Genomic DNA, 23362 nt, shown 5'->3' on the forward strand with positions numbered 1-23362 from the left:
GACCCTGTCATGAAGTCCTGTGCGAGTGCATTCACCCTTCAAAACAAATCTCAGAGGAGATATCAGATCTTGGCAAAGAACTGATGGTTGATTGCTTTGGAGGCAAATCTGATGATACACTATCCTCACTGTGCCATACCATTATCACCAAGAAAGTGGTAACTGCTGAAGCATTTGTCCCTCCTGAAAGGCTCCCCCCCCCCGCCCCCAACATCATCAGCGATAAGTTTCCATAGCCAACGTGTGTGCTTCCAAATTATTGTATGGATGGGAAAGGCAGGTGAAATGAACCCAGTTGAATGAGGATGGAAACTCGAGAATAATCAGTTAGTACAAGTTATGACCCAAAACAATGCTGCACCTGACAAACTCTTGAAAGTTGTCCATTGCAACTGTTCAGAGGGATGCAGATTATCTCGATGCAGCTGAAGACGTTATGGACTCCCTTGCACAGGAGTATGTGGCCTTTGCCAGATTGAAAAATGTAACAATCCAAATAACACTCGAGAGGTTGATACTGAGGAGGAGGATGACACTCAAAATTGAAACACTGAAACTTGTTCTATGCGGATAAAAGTGTTATTAACCAATATAACCAACCAAGTACTTGAAATATAAGGCTCTGTTAAGTGTAATTAGGATTAGATACAATTAAAAGGTTCTATAAACATGAGTACTGTAAGTTAACAACCCTATAGAAGACGCTCATAATTAATTTGCTATCATTATACATCTAAAAATAAATTATTTTAACTATTGCATGTTGTGAGTGTTTGTGTATAAGGTGATAGTGCACATCTGAAGGTCAAGAATCCAATTTCGTAATGATTTAACAGCTCAATGGTATCCCTAGTTGTCTTAATGTGTTCTTTGCCCCCAAAATTGTAGGAATAGACACCAAGATCATCAAATTTGAGTTGATAGTTATAGAGTTATGATGGTTCAAAGGTTTCGGCGGCCATCTTGGACGCCATCTTGAAAACAACACTTTTCCGGGGGTTATAGTTTGGTAAACTTTTAGTATGTTAAAAAGTACATTAAAACCTACCAGAATCAGTTGAGAAACCTTTTGTTACAATTTTTGGGGGGTTAAACTGCATTTTGCCATGACTAATTAGGGTTTAAAGAAGAAACTGAAGAATTTCTTGTTTCCTAAGTGTTTCGATAATATGAATTTGACAATTAACACAATACACTGCGTGCTACTCTAAATAACTAAAAAAGTATACGACAAACAGATCATGTAAGTTTTGTTGGAGTGTAGGGCTCAGTGTTCATGTGTGTGATGAGACCAACAAAACAGCCCTTAATGTAAAATAAGTAAAGAATGAATGACGTAAGGGAAAGAATAGATCATTTTAGGAGTACAAATAAAAACTGACCAAAGGGGCAGATTTGTTACCACAGTCAGATGAAACGGGAGTTAGAAATCAAACTATCCTTCATTTCAAAAGTGCTAGAATACGTAATTCATGAACAAAATTTTTAATGATTAGTCACTTAAAAGAAATAGCTTTGTCAGACAACCAATCTGCTTGCAGCAAATTAAACTTTACTGAGACAACTATCTGTTCTGTTGTAAATGATATGCTGGAAATTATGGATGAAAACCACTGTGGTATTTTAATATTACTTGATCTCAGTGCTGCTTTTGATACAGTTGTGCATGAACTTCTATTAGATTATCAACGGTCCATCGGCATTGAAGATCAAGCTTTTGAATACCTAAAAGACTACTTGGTTGACTGTATGCAAATTGGAAACTTATTCACCATATGAATCTTTAAACAAGTGTTTACCTCAGGGGAGTGCACTGTCCAATCTTATTCTGCATCTATACTATTGGTCTGTTGAAAATACTACAAAGGCACGGAGTGAAGTTCAAACTATTTGCAGATGATGCACAATTTTACTTCTACATAAATGATATAGAGGACACCACTGATACTCTAAACCGAAATTCTTGTCAATGTTAGGGAATGCATGACAATCAAACAACTAAGATTAAATGAAAATCAAATAGCGTAAGAAACTTGGGCGATATTCAAATAAACGTAATAATAACTCTGCCCTGATATCTAGTAAAGTTCATGTTTTAGGCGCATCTCTAGTCTGTAACTTGTCTTTCAATTCCCAAAAAAATAATGTAGTAAAAACTGCTGGCTATCATAGAAACATTGCTTTTATGAAGAAGTACTTGGATGAAAATTCTGTAAAGAAACTTGTGATAAACTGTGTTATTACCAGGATTGACGACTTTAACCATCTACCACAATCTACTAAGAGTGCAACTTAAGAAATTACAAAACATGATAAACAGAGGATCAAGACAGATAAAAGGTGCCCCACCCCAAGAAATAATCACTCCTACATTAATTGATTTACACTGGCTGCATATTAAGGCAAGAATTGAGTTTAAAGTATGTACAATAACCCATCAAGTTAACAGAACCGAACGTCCAAAATATCTAAGAGAATTGCTACATATCGTGCAGCCAAGAAATCGCGTTAACACGAGAATAGTTACTGATGGTTTAAAATTATTGAAACCTAGATATATGTCTACTGTAGATTCTAGACATCCGAAAGACTAAAGATATTAAGGCTTTCAAGGGGAAACTGGAGAATTTCTTGTTCTCTAGGTGCTTTGATAGTTTGGATTTGATAATAAACGAGCAATATGCTGTGTGAAATGTTGAATGTTTTTTTAACAAACATGATAAAATGACTGTGGAGGTCCTATAGAGGGTAGGGTTCCCCTACTGTATAGGACCAGAGAAGCAGCCCTTAAAGTAAAGTAAAGTAAACCTGGAAATTAGTTCTAATCAGGGAGCAGGTCCAGCTATATTTTATTCTGAATGATGATTAAAGTCCTGAAAATTAGAACGAAATCATTCAGTGAAAATAATTGGAAATAAAACTGTTAGTTTTAACAAATACATATTATTATTATTATTATTATTATTATTACTATTATTATTATTATTATTATTATTATTATTATTATTATTATTATTATTATTATTATTATTATTATTATTATAATCTGCAACCCCAGTAGCTATACCAAAGGCCTTGAGAGGGAAAGTAACCCAGTAGGAAAAAAAACCGAAGTAAAGGTTTAATTGTACGTACAAGAAAAATAAAAAAAACAAAGAAAAAGGCGAGCATGAAAGAGAATAAGTAAAGATAAAACTCGTGAAATTCAATTTATTTGAGAAAAATCAATAATTAAAAGTAATTTCATGAAGTATGAACATCAGAATTTTCCACAATTCAAAGGTGGATAGACTAAGATATATATATATATATATATATATATATATATATATATATATATATATATATATATATATATATATATATATATAAAATTTCATCTTAGTTTAGACATGGAGTAACACTATCAACGAAATGTAGGGGAAAACTAAGTCTGTAATGTTATTTTTGTTATGCAATAGTTTGGTATTTAGCTTATCTTAAAAGTCAAAGATAAAGATAAATACCGGACATGAGCGTAGATAAATTATATATATAAAAAATAAAATAGATAAAAAACAACGCCCACATATTTTAGTGACAGGAAATATTGCAAATGAGGAAAACCATTTGTTTTTGTATCGTATTCTTAAATACCACGAGGTTAAAAATAGTCTTGAATGGTATTGATGGTGGACAGAGTTGAGTAATTTGATTGTTTTAGGTAGCCAGTTGGGTATTGTAATATTTCCCAGAAGCCATACGGAAGTCCTATTTAAATTGTGCTTAAATATCTATTGTGTAGATCTTGCAATAATCATTTACTGCGTTTGTTGTCTTATATATATATATATATATATATATATATATATATATATATATATATATATATATATATATATATATATATATATATATATCAATTTTTACAGTTATTCAAGATATATAAAACTATTTTATGACTGAACATCACCCGAATTTGAGTAATTTTGCATTATGTAGACCAATTTTCATCGTAATTGAAACTACAGTGCCGAAAAAAAGTCTCTTTGGAAAAGAAAAGTTCGATTAATGTCAGATTTGGGATACAACAGAAAAATAAAACAAATTTTTCATTTTATTATTTGCCTTTATATATATATATATATATATATATATATATATATGTGTGTGTGTATAATGTGTGTGTGTATGTATGTATGTATATATATATATATATATATATATATATATATATATATATATATATATATATATATTTATGAAGCGTGAAGTAGATGACGCATGCAGAATTATTGATTTAAAAGCCCAAGATAGAGACAAGTGGCGAAGTCTTCTAACATGCCTTTTGCGTCGATAGGCGTAGGAAGTGATATATATATATATATATATATATATATATATATATATATATATATATATATACATACATACACACACACACACACACACATATATATATATATATATATATATATATATATATATATATATATATATACATACATACATACATACATATATATATATATATATATATATATATATATGTATATACATATATTATATATGTATATATATATATATATATACACACATATATATATATATATATATATATATATATATATATATATATATATATATATATATATATACATAGATTATAGAGCGGGTGATGTTAAATTGCATCACCCCATGCAATACGTTCTAGCATGTTTCTCCGTATTCTCAGGAGTCTTGCACTCATGTGATATCTTGCAAATAGCAATTGACGTAATATTTAGTACGTGTTAATTTGATGTCAATTATTCATCACCGTGATTCTGGAACCGCTCGTAGATAGAATAATTGTTCACCTTGAAGTGATTGATAGTCTGTCCACAGTATTTCTACTGTAGGCCTAAAGTTAGACCAATATATGTACGAAAATATCTTTGAACCATATATATATATATATATATATATATATATATATATATATATATATATATATATATATATATATATATATATATGTATATATATATATATATATATATATATATATATATATATATATATATATATATAGATAAATCTGTCTGTCTGATTTAATTGACCTTGGTGGGTGGAATGTGGTAATTCAAGACAAATGTACATTGTTAAATAATGGTAAACCCTCGACTTGGCTCTCTACATTCCCTTATCTGTCAAATAGCAGGTACTACGTACCGAATTTGAATAAGACATCGTCTTTATTTATATCTAATTTCCTAAACCGTGCGTCAGAAATTTGATAATTGGTAGTAGAATGCTACTTTAGTTGTTTAACAATATATATATCTCAAGTTAAATGTAGACTCATTTGACGGGATAAGAAAAAATCAACACTCAAAAGGAAACAGTTTAAAACTCGTGTTGAAGCGTCTGAAAGGGGGCTTTTCTTGTATATTTTTTATTGAAAATAGCTGGTCATAAAGTTAATCTAATTTCTATAATATTTTTTTTTTCTTATTTCGTACGAAATTATAGTACGAAGCCCTGAATTCTGGTTACTTCCAACTTGTTTTGATAAGAACCTGACTATTTTTGGCTACAGATGGCAGCACCGTCGGTCTCCTTTTCAGTAAACAGCTGCACAGACATGGCTGCCACAAGCGGTGGAGTTGAGTGGAGCCAAATTGTTAAGCCAATTTTGGCTGCTTCTTATGGCTCTGTGAACAAACAGGATTTACCTGAATTAGTGAAAGCAATTGTGAAAAGGTTTGTATCAAGTTTATTATGAAACGTTGTGTATATTTGCCAAAAAACTGGTCTAAGAATTTTCTTTTTCGTTTGTTGCTGACGGTGACCTGGTAATTATTTGCCGAGCATCATCTTTTCCTATTTCATTTACAAAAATGTCTCCGGGGTTTTGAAGTGATCCCAGGAATTATGGAGGGTGTTATGCCATGCACTTTATATTTTATTCCATTGGGTATCTTTAGATAGTCAAGAAATAAGTTTATATGGTTACCGTAGGCTCGGTGTAGACCAGGCTAGACATCGTATTTTAAGACTGTTGTATGACAATTTTGATTCCATTCAACGACAAAAATCGTTAAAAAATTACGCCTTAAATGGATCTTATACTTCACTCTTATTATTTTTATGTCGGAATAACATTCTAATCTCCAGGGGCCCGAATACTTATAAAACCGTCGTTTCCTGTTTGTCATGCCTAAGATTAGCTGATCGTTAAGGAATTAGCCTCATTACTGGACCTCAGGTAGAACACTGCTTGCATTATTTAAAGATCTAGGGAAGTTTGTACAGTAGAATGGTGGACGTTCTTCAACTGTTCCTAGAAGAGATAACAGGGAAGTCATATGACAGGAATTCTTTGGTGCTGGTATATTAGGTTAGGCCATATATCTTGCTTTCTCCATCACATGGCTCAATACTGCACAGTATTCTTGAAATTTTATTCCACCTATAATCAGATTGTGGAATTGTCTTCTAAATCTGGTTGTTGGATTAGTGGAACTTTGTAAGTTTAAACTTGCTGTAAATGCTTTGTCGTTAAACAGGTTGAAATAAGCCTTATTTTTTCATGGTTTATGTATGACAGATCTAGGGGTGACTTTAGTTCATTGGGACTGGCATTAACTTTATTAGTTGTCAAATGAATTTTCCTTATTTTCTCTCCTCACTGAGCTGCCTTTCCTGTTGGGCCCCTTAGGCTTATAGCATCCTGCTTTCTCTAAAGTAGATAGTGAGCTTAGGCAATGAATTGGTATTCAATTTTGTTTAGGGGGGCTTATGTGCGATGACGGCCATGCTCTATAACGCCATTATTTTCAACCCTATTGCTAAAAATATGGCAGTAGAAGGGGGTTGCAGCGGGACGTCAGCCCCACTTTATGTAAGTAGGCAAGGATACGACTTGTAGATTAGGATAGGTGGTATAAGCACCTGGGAGGTCCTGTTCATCATTATACAAAGGCTCTTTTTTAGTTAACCTATACGTAAGTTATACTGCAGCCCCTTTAGTCATACAGAGAAAATTGCCAAAATAGCCAGCACTTTTCTTGGGGAGAGTAACGGTTTAGCAAGAAATTAGAATAACTTATATTAACTTGGCAAGAAATCTGTATTTTACGTTACACGATTCAGCAGGTTACCCTTTTAAAGTGCAATTAATTTATGAAATTTAGTGCAGACTGGTTAGGCTTTGCTTAACTTATGGACTTACCTGAGCTTCATATTTGGTTAGATGATTGAGTAATAGTATAAACTAAAATTAGTGTGTTCAGCTACCACAGGTTGAACTTCTCAAGTTTCCATGGCTGAAAGAGTATCAATGTAAATGATTATCTTAAGGAAAAATGGCAAGGTCCTTCAGGGTTAGCTAAGGTTTCTTAAAGATTTTTGACATGGTTTTGACAGATTTGATATTTACTTTGCCAGAAGGGTTAGCCTAATTCTTATAATCCTCTATCTAACAGTAATTAGGGGCCATAGTGGGACTTCATAGTGTTACAATGATTGGGAACCATTGTAGGAATTTTCATGTTAGGCATTGTCAGGTTAGGTTCTGGGGTGTCCAAGGGTTCCCTATATCCCTTTGGGTTGATGATAAAGATGTTGAAAAGTAACGTAGATATCTAATTGAATAATATATCCCTGATTGTAGCACCCTGGGCCAGGTTAAACTATTGGTTCTGGTGTTGGACATCTTAAAGTGATTACTTAGAACTTGAGAGCCCTAATTGTTCCTGCACGAGTACAATCCTCCTTCCTTTAATGTGAAGTTGATTCAAGCGCAACTGGAACTTGTCAGTTAAAGCTTATAACGAGGTGTTAGCAGTAGCCGTTAATTACCCCTTTGATCGGTACAATGAACCTTTACTTTGATTCCAGCTCTCGAATAATAGACATGCTATTGGTGTCTCTTCAAACATTGCTTTTTAAAATTTTATTTACAAAATGTGTACTGTATATGCTTACCAATATTGAAGGTGAATCTACCAGGGAGTGTTGCGAAATTGCTGCACTTTTATGAGGGGCAGGGAAGTAGATCCTGCACAAAGGACGTATGGATCATTTGGATACCCTCTGTGAGTAATGTAGGGAGTAGTTCCCCTCCCAATGACAGGTATATGGCAGGAGGCGGAAGTAGAAAGCTGAGCGCAATTCTGATCCCAAGGGCTCATCCATGTGGTAAAAGAAAATTGGCTAGACCTCTTCCTCCAACCCCAGTACTCTGACCCCTCCCCATTGGTCTATTACTTAGGAACAGTCTTAAATTTTGAGGTATGATGCCAGTTGACGACGCTATGCTACGCCTTTGGAATTCCCTCGAAGGGGAATAAGACTTCAGTATCTTATGACATTGACTCTTAAGCCTATTTCACCATTGAGCCAGACTTCCCTATGAGTTTAACAAAGAACAATAAGTTCTCATTTCCAGAAGAGATGTTAAAGCTCTCCTGTGTATGATGAGCGCGTTCACTCTCGCAAATCTTCTGAGTGGTGTGTGTCCTTGCCTTCTAATGCTGTCACTCAATATGTCTCCAAGCGACGAGGAGGTTTAGACTTACTCTTAAATTAGCAAGGCAGTTTAAAAAAAAAAAAAAAACAGGATTTTAAAAACTTCTTGGCAAAAATCCTTAGTCAGCGATTCTAGCGTGATTAATGTCTGACACAGTAACCTTTTCTTATTTTGGGTATACTGTATTATGAAATGTTTAAGTTAATATTAATTAGCTATATGTCGATTATCCCAATTTTTTTACATATTCATATAAGAAACCACCAAACCAGTCTTAATTTCCACTATTACACGTATAGTCAGTGTTTGGTGTTAGCAGTGTTGCCAAAGGTTCTTCATCAAATTTTGGTAAAGAGGTAAAGTTCTAGTAATATTTCCAAAATTCTTCATATAGTCTATAAATTTTTACAAAATTTTTTTATTGATTAAAGAAATATAGAAATTCTTTTAGGTGGAATACTTTTGCTACTGTTTGTGTTTCTAGGTCTAGTCACTTTTCTGCTAACTTGGTAATACTGCAATCAAATAAGAGAAGTTTTTTCCAAGTCCGTATTCAGCAACTGTCTGTTTGTATTGTTTCGTAACTCGGGTAAAAAAGTCATTATCAATATATTGCTTTATTACAAAATATGAGAAAATAGACATATACTTCATAAACAACTAATACGTCTTAGCGTCGTCTGCTACGAGACCACTAGTTGGCATGTTTGCTTGTAGAAGGGGGTTGGTGAGTCATCAGCTGATTACCAAAACAAAGAATAATTTGCTACTGTACTTCACTAAATGAAGTGCAACATAAAAATAAATGAATATTACATATGAATGATAATTGTAGGTTTATATTCTATCTCGTGAGTTTGAGTGCTTGTAGGTCAATAGTTTGGTGTTTGAGGGTTGTCAAACTTCCCCATACAATTTTGTCTTAGTGTTAAGACGCAAGGTGATTTTGGGGGTCATTTTTCGTGAAAAAAGGTGCATCTTATGACACGGGAAATATGGTCATCATCATTTACGGATGAACGCACTGCTTCACAGGCCTAACCTTCACTGACTAGATCAGAGAACCCTGCCTCGCCAGACCTTGCACGTGCTCTGCACTCCTGATGTGCGTGCACAAAAATGGTGTGGTCTCTCACTAATACACTTTTAAGATGCCCAGCCGGGTATGCCAAAACACAAAATCCTGAAAAAATTCACAGAGTTTCGTATGGTAATGGAGAATGCGTTTATGAAATATTTTGTCAAAATTCCTCCTACTTTCATAGTTATAGAATAATTAGTAAAAGTAACTCAGTAATCCGAAAACATTGATCCATACAAAAATATGCAGTATTTCTGTTATTGTAAATTTTGATAATTATTGCATTTTGATATAAAAAAATTTTGGGCAATGGTGTTGTATAGATTCCATGAGTCACAAGACGAAGTATTACACCCTTCGGCCTTCAGTGCTAGCACAAACCTCAAAGAGATTACACCTTTTGAGTTTGACCTCTGACATTCACTCGCTTTTACGTCTTTTTCTTGGTTTCGACAAGAATTTCATCATGCCAAAGAGGAAAAGACAATTTCAACATCTCGCTAACTTAAGGTAGAAGAAAATTGGCTGTAATAAGAGTTCAGAAGTGGGTAATATCGGCGATATTAACGGAGTTAGTGAAGGATTAAGGAGGAACAGTGTTGCCTGACCAGGAGCCTAAAGAAGCAAGATATTGAGCAAAGGGATCTTCATTTATGATTAAATTATGATAAATAACATTGGTTTGGTTTATTAATATCTAAAAAAGAACATGAAATTCATAATAATCATGATTTATTTGTATTGTCTTTGTAAAAATACAAAGGAAAACTTTGAATGCCCGTATCTCAACACTATACTTATTTGGTATATAACTTAGAAAGACATTATAAAACAATTGAATAGAGCCCTCTTTCCAATTTTTGTTTCATATTTTTTCATTAATTTTTTCCTTTGATTTATAGGGTTTATTTTTTTACCATAATGAAAAAAATCATATCTAGCAAAAAAAAGAACTTTAAGAAAAAAAAAACTATTTGATTAGAGGTCTACATCAGGTCTATATAGGGTAGTAATCCCAGGTATTAATATTAATTATTAAGGGAGGAGATAGAATTTGAAGACACTCATTTTCAGGATAAATTGGCCTGGCTTCCCAAAAACAAAGGTCAGAGGCAAAAATCCTATGCACTATGGAGATGTCCTAAGTCACCTTATTAAGTGGTATGAATGTCAAAGTCCTGTCCTTAAAAAAAAAAATTAGCCGACCAACCCCCTTAATATTAGCATGCTTGTGGCTCACAGAAATGAGTTTCATGTAATCCCATTGATCCTTGCACTCTCTCTGAGGGGAGATATCTCCTTGTCTCCTGAATGCGTAATCGCAAAGCTAGCAATGATGATGAGCACCCTCACCTAGGTGCATAGCGCGCAAGCAATGTGCACGCTCCTATTCCCTTCCTTAAAGGACAGGCGATAGGGAATAGCTAATAAAGGTGTGCCATAGTGCACCTTCTGCGCCCATTCAGCTTTGATCATAACACTTACTGAAGGGAGAGAAATGTGTTCATGCATCTAAATGTGCTCAGTCTAGGCAGTGGGCTGACTTAGTGCACACATGCCAGAGGAAAGAAAAAGGGGCTGCCACCCTTCCTTTTTCTTTATTGGATGATAAGTCCTTTTGAGACCAATCTATAGGAGTTACATATTCTCAAGTCGCTCCTGCCATTTCTCTTCCTGTGTGAGAGACAGATTTGGCCAATCTTTCACTGAGGACGAAGAAAGACGGCAAGGTTTTGCGATAATTTGCTTTTACCTCGGCTGATCGTCAAATAGCTCTCATCTAGAGGAGTACCACTCCATATGCTCAGGATCGCAAGCTTGTTTATTCTTGTGATCTTTAGAGTGCTACTTGGTGTTTGCTTGCTCTTGAGAGAGTTCTGTTCTATCTCCTTTGTTCGCAATTGCAGGCTTCTACGGGAGCGCTCTCACACATTCTTTTCACCTAGCTGTTCATAATTGCGAACATCTTGGGAGAGCCACTCCACATGCTTGTTATTGCGCATATCTACGGAAATGCCACCTTAATTACTTGGCATCGATTGCGTAAAATCTCGCCTGCTCTCGATCATGGACAGTCTCACCTGCTTTAGATCGCGCACCATCTTACCTGTACTAGTATATATGCACTCATTCATTTGACTTGAGAGTATTCACTTGCTTGTGCACTCCTGTTTATTTAAACACAAGCGCTCTCACATGTTGGCATGCAATTACTTCCCCAAGTGGTTCACACTCATTAGATCTTAATGTTATGCCTCTGCCCTCTACTGAGGCATGCGTCTCAAGATCAGGAACCCTCTGTTTGCAATCACCTTTCTAGAAAGGTATGGTCATTTGATAAGAGCTCACATTCGCCTTCTAGTTTGCCAGTGAATTTCACGAGGCAGGAGAATACTTACTGCGAATATTCCTTGTCCAGAAGATACTTGAGCGTTTGTGATACAAATGCTTACACACTGGCTATCTATCCTCACACAAAATGAGTTGGCACACTACCCTTAGGAGTAAGGGCCTTGCCCTTATCTCCCTTTCATGCAAAATTATCCTCTAGCTTTCAGGAAGTAGGGAAAAGATAATACCAAAAGTCATTCTCTTGAGAACAAATGTCATTGATATACAGTACGCTGCTTGTCAACTGTTATTGGTCTCGTACCAAAGGAGTTATCCTAGAGTGAGTGCTACTGCCACACTTGAAGAGGAAGATAGCCAAAACAGGTCTAATCAACATAGCTATATATCTCTAATGATCTCTGAGACTGTGAGAATGGTACATGGAAAGATCATAGTCAATGCTAAGTTGCTCATACAATACCAAGAGCATACCCAGCGCTGAGCAGTAAGGGATACAATTGCTCACATGCCTGTTACTAGCAATCGACCTAGTACAGGACTTTCTCGGTGAATAAAACCATCTTCTAGACCAGGATGGATAAGAATGACTTTAAGAATACTTCTCCTCTCACAGCTTCTATTACTTTTGTAGCAGACTTTTTAGCAAAGAGGGAAAACACCTCCAAGTGTCAGTGGCAAAAGGATATTGTTCGGCTTTGTGCCAGGTACTGAGACTGAGAGGAGTGAATATTGTTCATTAGAATTATCTGTACTTATTAGGATTATGGAGCAGACCTGTTATCCCCGTGAAATTCAACCTCCAGCTTGGGATGCAACCAAGGAGTTTAGGTCTTTGAAGAGAGCTGCTTACGATTGAGGCGAGCCTTGTATAGGGACCTTCCCTCAAAAACTGTTTTTCTGCTTGTCTTGGCTTCGATGAAACAGGTAGACAAGGTACAAAGACTCGTATTCATTTTCTCATTCTTAGCTTTGGAGGCATGTCTTTTGATCTCTTTGTTTCCCAAGGCATCAGAACAATTTAAGTGTAATTCAGGCTTTTCTTGCCTTTAAGAAAAATCTTTGTGGCTCAAGTCTTTACTGTGTATTATTTGCGGGAATGCATTCACAGGTCTGTAGAGAAGTTTTCACGTGGACCTGTTCTTTCTGCTCAGCAGATGGTGTAGTCATATCTCCTCAACAGGACCAAAATTACCGCATCTAAGAGCGGTTACAGTCTAGTTCTAGGTCGAGTGAGATTGTCTGGCCCTTTTCCTCTTCTTCCCCTCCCTTGGGATACAGCAAAGCCAATGATTTCCTATGCAGGTGGACAGCCGTAGATATAGGTAGGCCTCACCTATAGCTATTAGCTTTTCTAGTGATATTCAATAGAAGTGTTCACTCATTATGAGGGGGAGGATGGATACAGTATGTATAGGCACTCATCAAATTTTTTATGCCTTGACGTACTTCCTAATCTAAGGAAGAGTTTTTATATATATATATATATATATATATATATATATATATATATATATATATATATATACTGTATATATATATAGATATATATATAGATATATATATATATATATATATATATATATATATATATATATATATATATATATATTATATATATATATATATATATATATATATATATATATATATATATATATATATATACACACTCACACACATATATACACACACATACACATACACAACAGCCATGGTTTCCTGGGCCGTGACCCTGATTGTACTTTTGACCTTGGTTTGCGAGGTGTCTAGAATGCTGTTCTTTGCACTTTATCAGGTCTGAGATTAGTAATACCAGGATTTTAGCCAGCCGGTTTGGTAATAGGGACTTCCTCCTACCTTAGGACGGGTCTCCTACTAAGGACGAAAGGTTGTATTATGTGTAGGAATAAATCACAAATTTTAAAAGTAATTTGTATTTTTCTTGACTACTGTATGCAAACCTGAGTCCTTAAACTCTTCTTCCCACCATCACCTTCCCCGAAAGTCTTATAGACACCATCAGAGTGCTTGCCAATGTATCGCCACTGGTAATTTTTAATTGCCGAGTTCCATTTGCACTTGAAACAATCTCCTATTCAAGGATTCAGGTTTGTATAGTTAGGAAATGTACAAATTATTTTTAACATTTTTGATGTTTATACTGTGTAGAAAAGTGTCCTCGGATACAATGTCTGCTTTCTCGTGGTATTCATTTATTACAGTACAGTATTGTAGAAGAATTTAGATATTGTATTGACCTGTATTTAAGAAAATTTTTTACTGTACACTTACAGTATTTGTAATGTGAAAATAAAATTCATCTGTAGGGGGTGGTAATGGAAGAGGAAAAATGCTTTTACTAATAAATTGCAGTTAAAAGAATTACTCTACAGTACTGTATTTATAAAATAATTGTATTAGCTTTATATATACAACATTTGATAAAGTGGGAAAAGACCATAGTTAAATGTAGTTTTCCACTCATGCCCAAAATACTATTTGCAGAGACCTAGTTGATTTGTATATGGACTCTATTGTAAAGCCATCTCTATGTTGCTAGATTTTTTATTGTGTAATCTTCTTAGTCTGTTTTTTGTGATTGAGAATTTTCCTTTAAAACTTTAATAATAGTTAGGATAAGATTGAAAAATGTCATTTGTTGCATTTGATTTTGATGTCAGAAGGCTAATTTTCCAAAAGGCATCACTTGGCCTCAAACTGGAAGGGTGCTATGTAAAATTACAGTACAGTAATTATAATATAGCAATTTGGATTGTAACCGGAAGAGCATATTACATGTGTATCTGCTGTTGATGTCTTGTTTGTCACCAGAATAAATGTGGTATATTAGAAATTTTTTGTGGTTTCCATATTCATTTTTATTTTCTTTTGCACTACATAGGTTTTGATCTTGTTCGAATCATGTTATTAATCTTTTCCTGCTTTTTACAGCAAAGAAGAAATTCTTCACCATGAAGACCAATACGAACCCTTTTATGCTGCCTTTTGTGTTCTCGCAGCAGATTACTTGGCCAGTAATGCCCACCAGGGTAAGTTTATCCTCTAGAAGGTTTAGCACAGAAATGTGAAATCTATTTGTATTTTGTTGTAGAATTGATTACATTCATATAGTATGTTGCTAGTTTTTTCCTGCAGCTTTTTTTCTCAATATTTGAAATCCGTCTCTTGTCTTAAATAGTATTTTGTATTTCTGTTTCAGAAGAGGGAAGTCGTAGTAAGTTTTCATTTTGCCTTTTACTATCTTTACATCCTGCTTGCATATTGGGGAGTGAGCCATATTTCATGATACTTAGTTTAAGAAATTCCTATCCCAGATTAATATGACCCTCTACGTTGGACAGGCAGCGACTACTATATTTGGTATTAAATTTGTAATACTTGATAGTTTACCATTATTTTCAAGTAAGGTTATGAAAATAGTATAGTTATGTGTATCACACCAACACTAACTTTGTTGAAGTAAGCTCCAGGAAAATGAAACCTATATTTCTTTTTTCTTCATACAAAGTACACTCCAGTACTGTTGAGTTTACATTGTTAGTTGGGTCTATTACAGGGTTAGGGGCTTAGTAATATCAGTGCACTGTATTCTTGCCTGGTGGTCAGAAATTCTCTATACAGTACTGTACATAACTTGCTTTGTATTGGGTCAGGATTTTAATAAATAGCCTTAGTGAAGGCGTTAGTTGGTTGTCATTACTCTTCTTTTTATGCTAAAGTTTCCTACTCATCTTTTAAAGCTACAAATAAAAATTGAAGTTAATTGGAGGCTTTAGGTACTGCTTCACTACTTTATATTATATTTTTTGAATTTTGCACTATTTCTTATATCTCTCCGAGCATCTCTATGTTTCACTGCTTTGTTTGACTCCTTGTTTATTTGCATTAAATTTCCACATTCCAATTTCGAATTTGTTTCTGAGTGGGTTTTCATTACTCATGTTGGTATGCTGGGCTGCACATCATGGCTTCACAAATTCATTTGAATTTTTATTTGCAATCGCAAGTTTATTTTGGATTTATTTGTATACATAGATGCCCTAGAAATATCTTGTGCTTTTTATATTTAGAATATCATTAGAAAGTTATTGACATGATTTTGCTCACTTTTTCCTTCTTTGGTTGAAATGAATTGATTTAGATTTTATTTTTTAGTTTATATACTGTACAGTATATAATGTAATTGTCTACATTTTGAACCTTTTTTGTCTATAATTTAGAAAAATTATTGCTTTGTTTTTATTGATCTTGTCTCAGTGGTTAGGTTCTAATCCAAGGTCCATACTAAGCTATATGTTAACTTTATCCCCTGTCCATCACTTGTGGGCTGCAATTCCTTTTTGACATAGTATTTAGTTTTTATTTGATACATCCTTTCTCCTAACATAATATAAGGGAAATTTTACTTTACAGGTACAGTATTTAGTTTGACTTGTGATCGGTTTATCTTAACTCTTTTTCTGTTAGTTTTATTTCATTGATATTTATTCGTACGCTTTCTGTTAATTTTATTTTATTGGTATTTATTCCTATGCTGGTACAAGCTTCTGAGTCATTTATATGGGTTACTCCAAGTCTCGTTTTTTCTACGACCAAACAATTAAAAGAAAATTGGTTTGATTGCATCATGCTTCATTGCCTTACAACTGCTGTGCCTGACGCATAACCCTTGTTCACAGCCCCTCATAACACTCCTGGTCATGAAGCGGGTAAGACGTGCCCACTTCCGCTCTACGATTAGACATCCGCATCGCCCTCACTGTACCCTTATAGTACTTACTGCTTGTATATCTTGTCTCTATGATATTCACTCTCACTCTGTGTTCTTTCATTATTTTGTGAGATTACGAGTGTGTGCCTTACAGATACTGTATTATGTCTTATATGGTTGGTTTCTGCCCTGGCCGTGATCGATGCCCCTGTGGTACATTTATGAGCCGGGTAGAAGTAGATCCACACCTAGTTTGTCCTTGTTGAGGCAAACGTTGTTCTGTGGAATCACCATGCAAGTACTTTAGGGAGTGGGAGAGATATCGTTCACGTCGCAAGAAATTATCTAAGAGAGGTTATTCCCCTTCTTCATCTTCTGCCAGCAATGCCAAGAAACGTAAGAGCTATTCTTTGGAGAACTTTATCCCCCATCCAGGTCCTTCTTGTCAGGAGCCCTCTGAGGGTTGGATGACAACAGCCATCATTGGATCCTCCTCTCTGGTTACGGTTCACTTTCCCTTTGCCTAGACATACACTGAATAGTCTGGCCTATTCTTTACAGATTCTCCTCTGTCCTTATACATACATACATATACCAAGGCACTTCACCCAATTTTGTGGGGTAGCTGACATCAAACAAATGCAACAAAAAAGGGGATCTCTCCTCTCTACGTTCCTCCCAGCCTGACAAGGGACTCAACCGAGTTCGGCTGGTACTGCTAGGGTGCCACAGCCCACCCTCCCCTGTTATCCACCACAGATGAAGCTTCATAACGCTGAATCCCCTACTGCTGCTACCTCCGCAGTCATCCAAGGCACCAGAGGAAGCAGCAGGGCCTATCGGAACTGTCACAATCGCTCGCCATTCATTTCTATTTCTAGCACGCTCTCTTGCCTCTCTCACATCTATCCTCCCATCACCCAGAGCTTCCTTCACTACATCCATCCACCCAAACCTTGGCCGCCTTCTTGTACTTCTCCCGTCAACTCTTGCATTCATCACCTTCTTTAGCAGACAGCCATTTTCCATTCTCTCAACATGGCCAAACCACCTCAACACATTCATATCCACTCTAGCTGCTAACTCATTTCTTACACCCGTTCTCACCCTCACTACTTCGTTCCTAACCCTATCTACTCGAGATACACCAGCCATACTCCTTAGACACTTCATCTCAAACACATTCAATTTCTGTCTCTCCGTCACTTTCATTCCCCACAACTCTGATCCATACATCACAGTTGGTACAATCTCTTTCTCATACAGAACTCTTTACATTCATGCCCAACCCTCCATTTTTTACTACTCCCTTAACTGCCCCCAACACTGCATCCTTCATTCACTCTCTGACGTACATCTGCTTCCACTTCACCATTTGCTGCAACAACAGACCCCAAGTACTTAAACTGATCCACCTCCTCAAGTAACTCTCCATTCAACATGACATTCAACCTCACACCACCTTCCCTTCCTGTACATCTCGTAACCTTACTTTTACCCTCATTAACTCTCAACTTCCTTCTCGCTCACACCCTTCCAAATTTTGCCACTAATTGGCCAAGCTTCTCTTCTGTGTCTGTAACCAGTACAGTATCATCTGCAAACAACAACTGATTTACCTCCCATTCATGGTCATTCTCGCCTACCAGTTTCAATCCTCGTCCAAGCACTCGAGCATTCACCTCTCTCACCACTCCATCAACATACAAGTTAAACAACCACAGCGACATCACAAATCCCAAACAACCACAGCGACAACACAAATCCCTGTCTCAGCCCCAATAGCACCCGAAACCAATCGCTCACTTCATTTCCTATCCTAACACATGCTTTACTACCTTAGTAGAAACTTTTCACTGCTTGCAACAACCTTCCAGCAACTTCATATAACCTCATCACATTCCACATTGCTTCCCTATCAACTCTATCATACGCTTTCTCCAAATCCATAAACGCAATATACACCTCCTTACCTTTTGCTAAATATTTCTCGCATATCTGCCTAACTGTAAAAATATGATTCCTACAAGCCCTACCTCTTCTAAAACCTCCCTGTACTTCCAAGATTGCATTCTCTGTTTTATCCTTAATCCTATTAATCAGTACTCTACCATACACTTTTCCAACTACACTTAACAAACTAATACCCCTTGAATGACAACACTCATGCACATCTCCCTTACCCTTATATAGTGGTACAATACACGCTCAAACCCAATCTACTGGTACCGTTGACAACACAAAACACATTAAACAATCTTACCAACCATTCAAGTACAGTCACACCCCCTTCCTTCAACATCTCAGCTCTCACACCATCCATACTAGATGCTTTTCCTACTCTTGTTTCATCTAGTGCTCTCCTCACTTCCTCTCTTGTAATCTCTCTCTCATTCTCATCTCCCATCACCGGCACCTCAACACCTGCAACAGCAATTATATCTGCCTCCCTATTATCCTCAACATTCAGTAAACTTTTAAAATACTCCACCCACCTTTTCCTTGCCTACTCCTTTTAACAACCTTCCGTTTCCATCTTTCACTCTCTCTTCAATTCTTGAACCAGCCTTCCTTACTCTGTTCTTTTCTTTCCAAAACTTCTTATTCTCTTCATATGAATGACCCAATACCTGACCCCACCTCAGGTCAGCTGCCCTCTTTGCCTCACTTACCTGGCTCTTTACTTCCGCATTTTTCTCTCCATATCTATCATACTTCTCTACACTATTACTCGGCAGCCATTCTTCAAAAACCCTCTTTTTCTCTTCCACTTTTACCTTCACTCCTTTATTCCACCATTTACTGCCCTTCCCCATGCTGCCTCCAACAAACTTCTTGCCACACACATCACTTGCAATCCCAACAAAATTTTCTTTTACTAACTTCCACTCCTCTAAATTACCAGTTTCTCTTACTTTCACTTCGTCGTATGCCATTTTCAACCTTTCTTGATATTTACTTTTTTACTCCTGGTTTTATTAGCTCTTCAACCCTCACTAGCTCCCTTTTACATCCACCTACCCTATTCCCCCCACTCTTTTGCTACCTCTAATTTTCCTTCCACAAAAAAATGATCAGACATACCATTAGCCAAACCCCTAAACATGTGCACGTCTTTCAATCTTCCAAACATTCTTTCAGTTATCAACACGTAATCCATTAAAGCCCTTTCTACCACACTTCAATTTGCCACTCGTACCCATGTATACTTGTTTTTATCTTTCTTTTTGGAAAAGCTAGAACTTATCACCATCTCTTGCTCAACACACACATCTACCAGTCTCTCACCACTCATTTTCACCTGGTATGCCATACTTCCCAATGACACCTTCTACCTCTCTAGCGCCCACTCTAGCATTTAAGTCACCCATGACTACATAATTCCTTCTACCCAGTCCTTCTACACACTTAGTTAATCCATTCCAGAACTCATTCCACTCTTCTTCACTTTTCTCACAACCTGGCCCATACGCACTGACAAAAGCCCAACATTCCCTATCCAACCTAACCCTTACCCACGTTAACCTAGATATCTCCTTCCATTCCACTACTTTACCTGTCATCCATTCACTCAGCAGTAAAGCCACACCTTCTCTTGCTCTTCCCCTTTCAATCCCAGACACGCTACCAGGCATTTCACCAAACATCACTTCACCTCTCCCTTTCATCTTTCTCACACGAAGCCAATATATCCATCCTTCTATTCCTAAACATACTTCCAATCTTACATCTTTTACTCTATCGTACTACATCCACTCACATTCAAACACCCCAAAACTAGAGTGCGGGGAGCAGTCACTCTCCCCCCAGCTCCACCTCTTTGATGTCTCGTAGGATTATAATACAGGAGAGGGGGTTTCCAGCCCCCCATCCCGTCCCTTTTAGTCACCTCTTACGACACACAGGGATACGTTGGCGCTATTCTAATTGTTTTTATGCCCCCACGGCAAAACTGAGATTACCAAACAATTCTTCATACAAGAGGTTAACTACTACACTGTAATTATTCAGTGGCTACTTTCCCGTTGGTAAGGGTAGAAGAGACTTTAGCTATGATAAGCAGCTCATCTAGAAGGGCACTCCAAAATCAAACCATTGTTCTCTGGTGAAGGGTAGTGCCATAGCCTCTTTACCATAGTCTTCCACTGTCTTGGGTTAGAGTTTTCTTGCTTGAAGGTACACTTGGGCACTATTTTTTCTAAATTCTCTTCTTGTTTTGTTAATTTTTTATAGTTGATATAGGAAATATTTATTTTAATGTTGTTAATGTTCTTAAAATACTTTATTTTTCCTTGTTTCCTTTCCTCACTGGGCTATTTTCTCTGGTGGGGTTCCTGGGCTTATAGCATCCTGTTTTTCCAACTAGGGTTGTAGCTTAGCAAGTAATAATAATAGTAATTGTATCTATGATAGACGAAGGGGATACCTCTTAACTTCACCAAGACTTCTCCCGCCTAAGGAAGACTCCCATTTAAATGACTTGGCAGTTTATATCCGCGCAGGATCAGACTAAAAATTTAATACCATATGTATTTTGCCCAACTATACAAAACTGAGTCATTTATCAAAGGTCCTGCCTCAACTTCCCAACAAATCATTGACCTGGTGAGTGTTGAGTAAGCGCTTTGAAAAAGGGTTATGCGTCAGGCACAGCAGTTGCCTAGCAAATGAAGCTTGATGCAAGCAGACCAATTTTATTTAGTTTGGTCATATAGAAAACAAGACTAGGAGTAATCCATATAAATGACTCAGGTTTGTATAGCTAGAAAAAATACAAATTGTATTAAATGTGTAGTTTAGTAACAATACCAAAGTAAGTCTGTAGGGGAATATAATATTTACCAGTGTTACCAAAAAACTGTGCTCTCATGACTCAGGATGTTTGGTATGTGAGGTGCACATACCAAAATTGTGATGGCAGTTTTAACAAGTATTGCATGCTACAGAAATTATGGAAAATAAAAGCATATATCTTCCCCGGTTATTACTGTTCTTCTATTTAATTCAGGTTGCTATATGAAATTACTTAATGCAAAGATTTGTTTGCATTTAATAATATGTTGTCATTCAAAGGACCTTTTTATTGTTGGTAGGGTGCAACATCAGTTGAGCTCTATCCCCTTCCATAGAACCCTTAATGTTAGCGTTTTGTTGTGTTGAAATATCTAACTTATCCCTTGTGTTTTCTTGAATCATTTTTTTCATGCAGTCTAATGGTCTGACATTTTCTCTGAGCACCGTTTGTGGTTGTTTTCAGAATGGTATATTTTATTTTGTTAATTTATAGGTCTTTTATTTTTTATCTAATCTTAGCTTAGACTTTTTTTTCATTAAGTACTGTACCTTAAAAGGTGATCGGTTATAAAAGTGGAAATGAGCTTTTGAGAAACTGCTTTTAAAATCAAATTTTTTTTGGCCATACAAGGTCATGCTTTTCTGCTCGAAGCAAAGTATATTTTCCTATAATTTTATCTTATACCTTATGTAGATTTTAGTTTCTCATATGCATACAACTATTTAATGTACAGTTGTAACAAAGAAAATTATCTTTGTTGTCAAATAAGTCATGTAGACTGTCATTTTGCTGTGTACTTTGACCGCAATTATATCTATCGAGTCATCCATATTGTTTGATGTTACCTCTTTTAACGAGGGATCATTAATGAAACCAAATCTTTCCCTACCTGACAGTGAGTGTTGGAGGAGTGAGCCAAGCAGTGAGTGCAGCAAGAGTTTTGCTCCAGTTTTTGTCTGGTCGTGTTGGCACACCACCCACTGCCGTAACAACACCTGTACCATCATCCACGTCATCATCTCCTTCAGTCACCACAAGTACTACACCTACTTCAACAACACCAACAACTGCTCCCACAATCACTACAAGCACTGTTACTGCTCCAACAAGTACAAGCACATCGACCGCTACCAATGGCGTCACACAATCTACCACCACATCCACACCAACTACGACCACCAGCACTGCAGTGTCATCAACAGAGTAAGTTCGGTTCATTATAGTATTAAATTTCTATGGGGTTTGTTTTGAATTTTTCATGGCATCAGTGTTGCATTGATTCTTTCTGATATTTTCAGTGCAGCACAATACTCTGTCAGGATTTTAGGTCCCTGTGAGGTGAGGGTTGTTTGCCCCTAGGATTAGTGGTTCATCATATTGTACTTCACATATTTGTGAATAACTTAAATCCTGATAAAAATGACAGTCAATAGGGTAAAGAAAAATTCATTTGAGATGTACAGTACAATAATAGTTAATTTAACACTGATAGGTCCAAAGGGGTTGTGGAAAACTGCAAATTGTGCTTAATGTTAGAAGACTCATTTTAGTACCCCCTACGCACTTAAAGTATTTGGCTCAATGTGTAGTACAGTATTGCTGAAAATTGTTGATGATTAGGGTGTACCTTGAAGACTTTCTTCAATAGTAATAAAACAAATACATTACTGTATAAAGATATTTTATCTAAAGATAAATTCGCTTTTTTTTTTTTTTCTTACTATCAATGTGTATAGTAGTTGAATTTTTCATCATCATACATATTGCAATTCTTTTAGGCCATAATTTTTAGAAAAATGTCGGGTATAAATGGTCATTGTAGCGTTACGTACCTGTGTAGATCTCTTGATTGCCCTGTGGTAGAGATGTAAAACTACCACCACCTTACTCCCTACGTGTTGTAAAAAG

At 36.1% G+C, this 23362-nt stretch overlaps 1 protein-coding gene across 7 annotated transcripts in view; it reads left to right on the forward strand.

Moving 5' to 3' along the window:
- The first annotated feature begins 5545 nt into the window (after nt 1-5545).
- poe (E3 ubiquitin-protein ligase-like protein poe) overlaps nt 5546-23362 on the forward strand; it is an 87266-nt gene continuing 69449 nt past the window's right edge. For 5 of the 7 annotated variants that reach the window (XM_068393390.1, XM_068393395.1, XM_068393392.1 and 2 more), the window contains exons 1-4: nt 5546-5724; nt 14880-14977; nt 15148-15162; nt 22351-22657. In XM_068393390.1, coding sequence (XP_068249491.1) covers nt 5561-5724; nt 14880-14977; nt 15148-15162; nt 22351-22657 — 584 coding nt within the window. In that variant the 5' untranslated portion in view covers nt 5546-5560. The remainder of the gene's footprint in view (nt 5725-14879; nt 14978-15147; nt 15163-22350; nt 22658-23362) is intronic. The other 2 variants (XM_068393391.1, XM_068393396.1) reach the window with 1 other exon arrangement.

Source organism: Palaemon carinicauda, chromosome 19 (assembly GCF_036898095.1).
Source record: "Palaemon carinicauda isolate YSFRI2023 chromosome 19, ASM3689809v2, whole genome shotgun sequence".
NCBI lineage: Eukaryota > Metazoa > Arthropoda > Malacostraca > Decapoda > Palaemonidae > Palaemon > Palaemon carinicauda.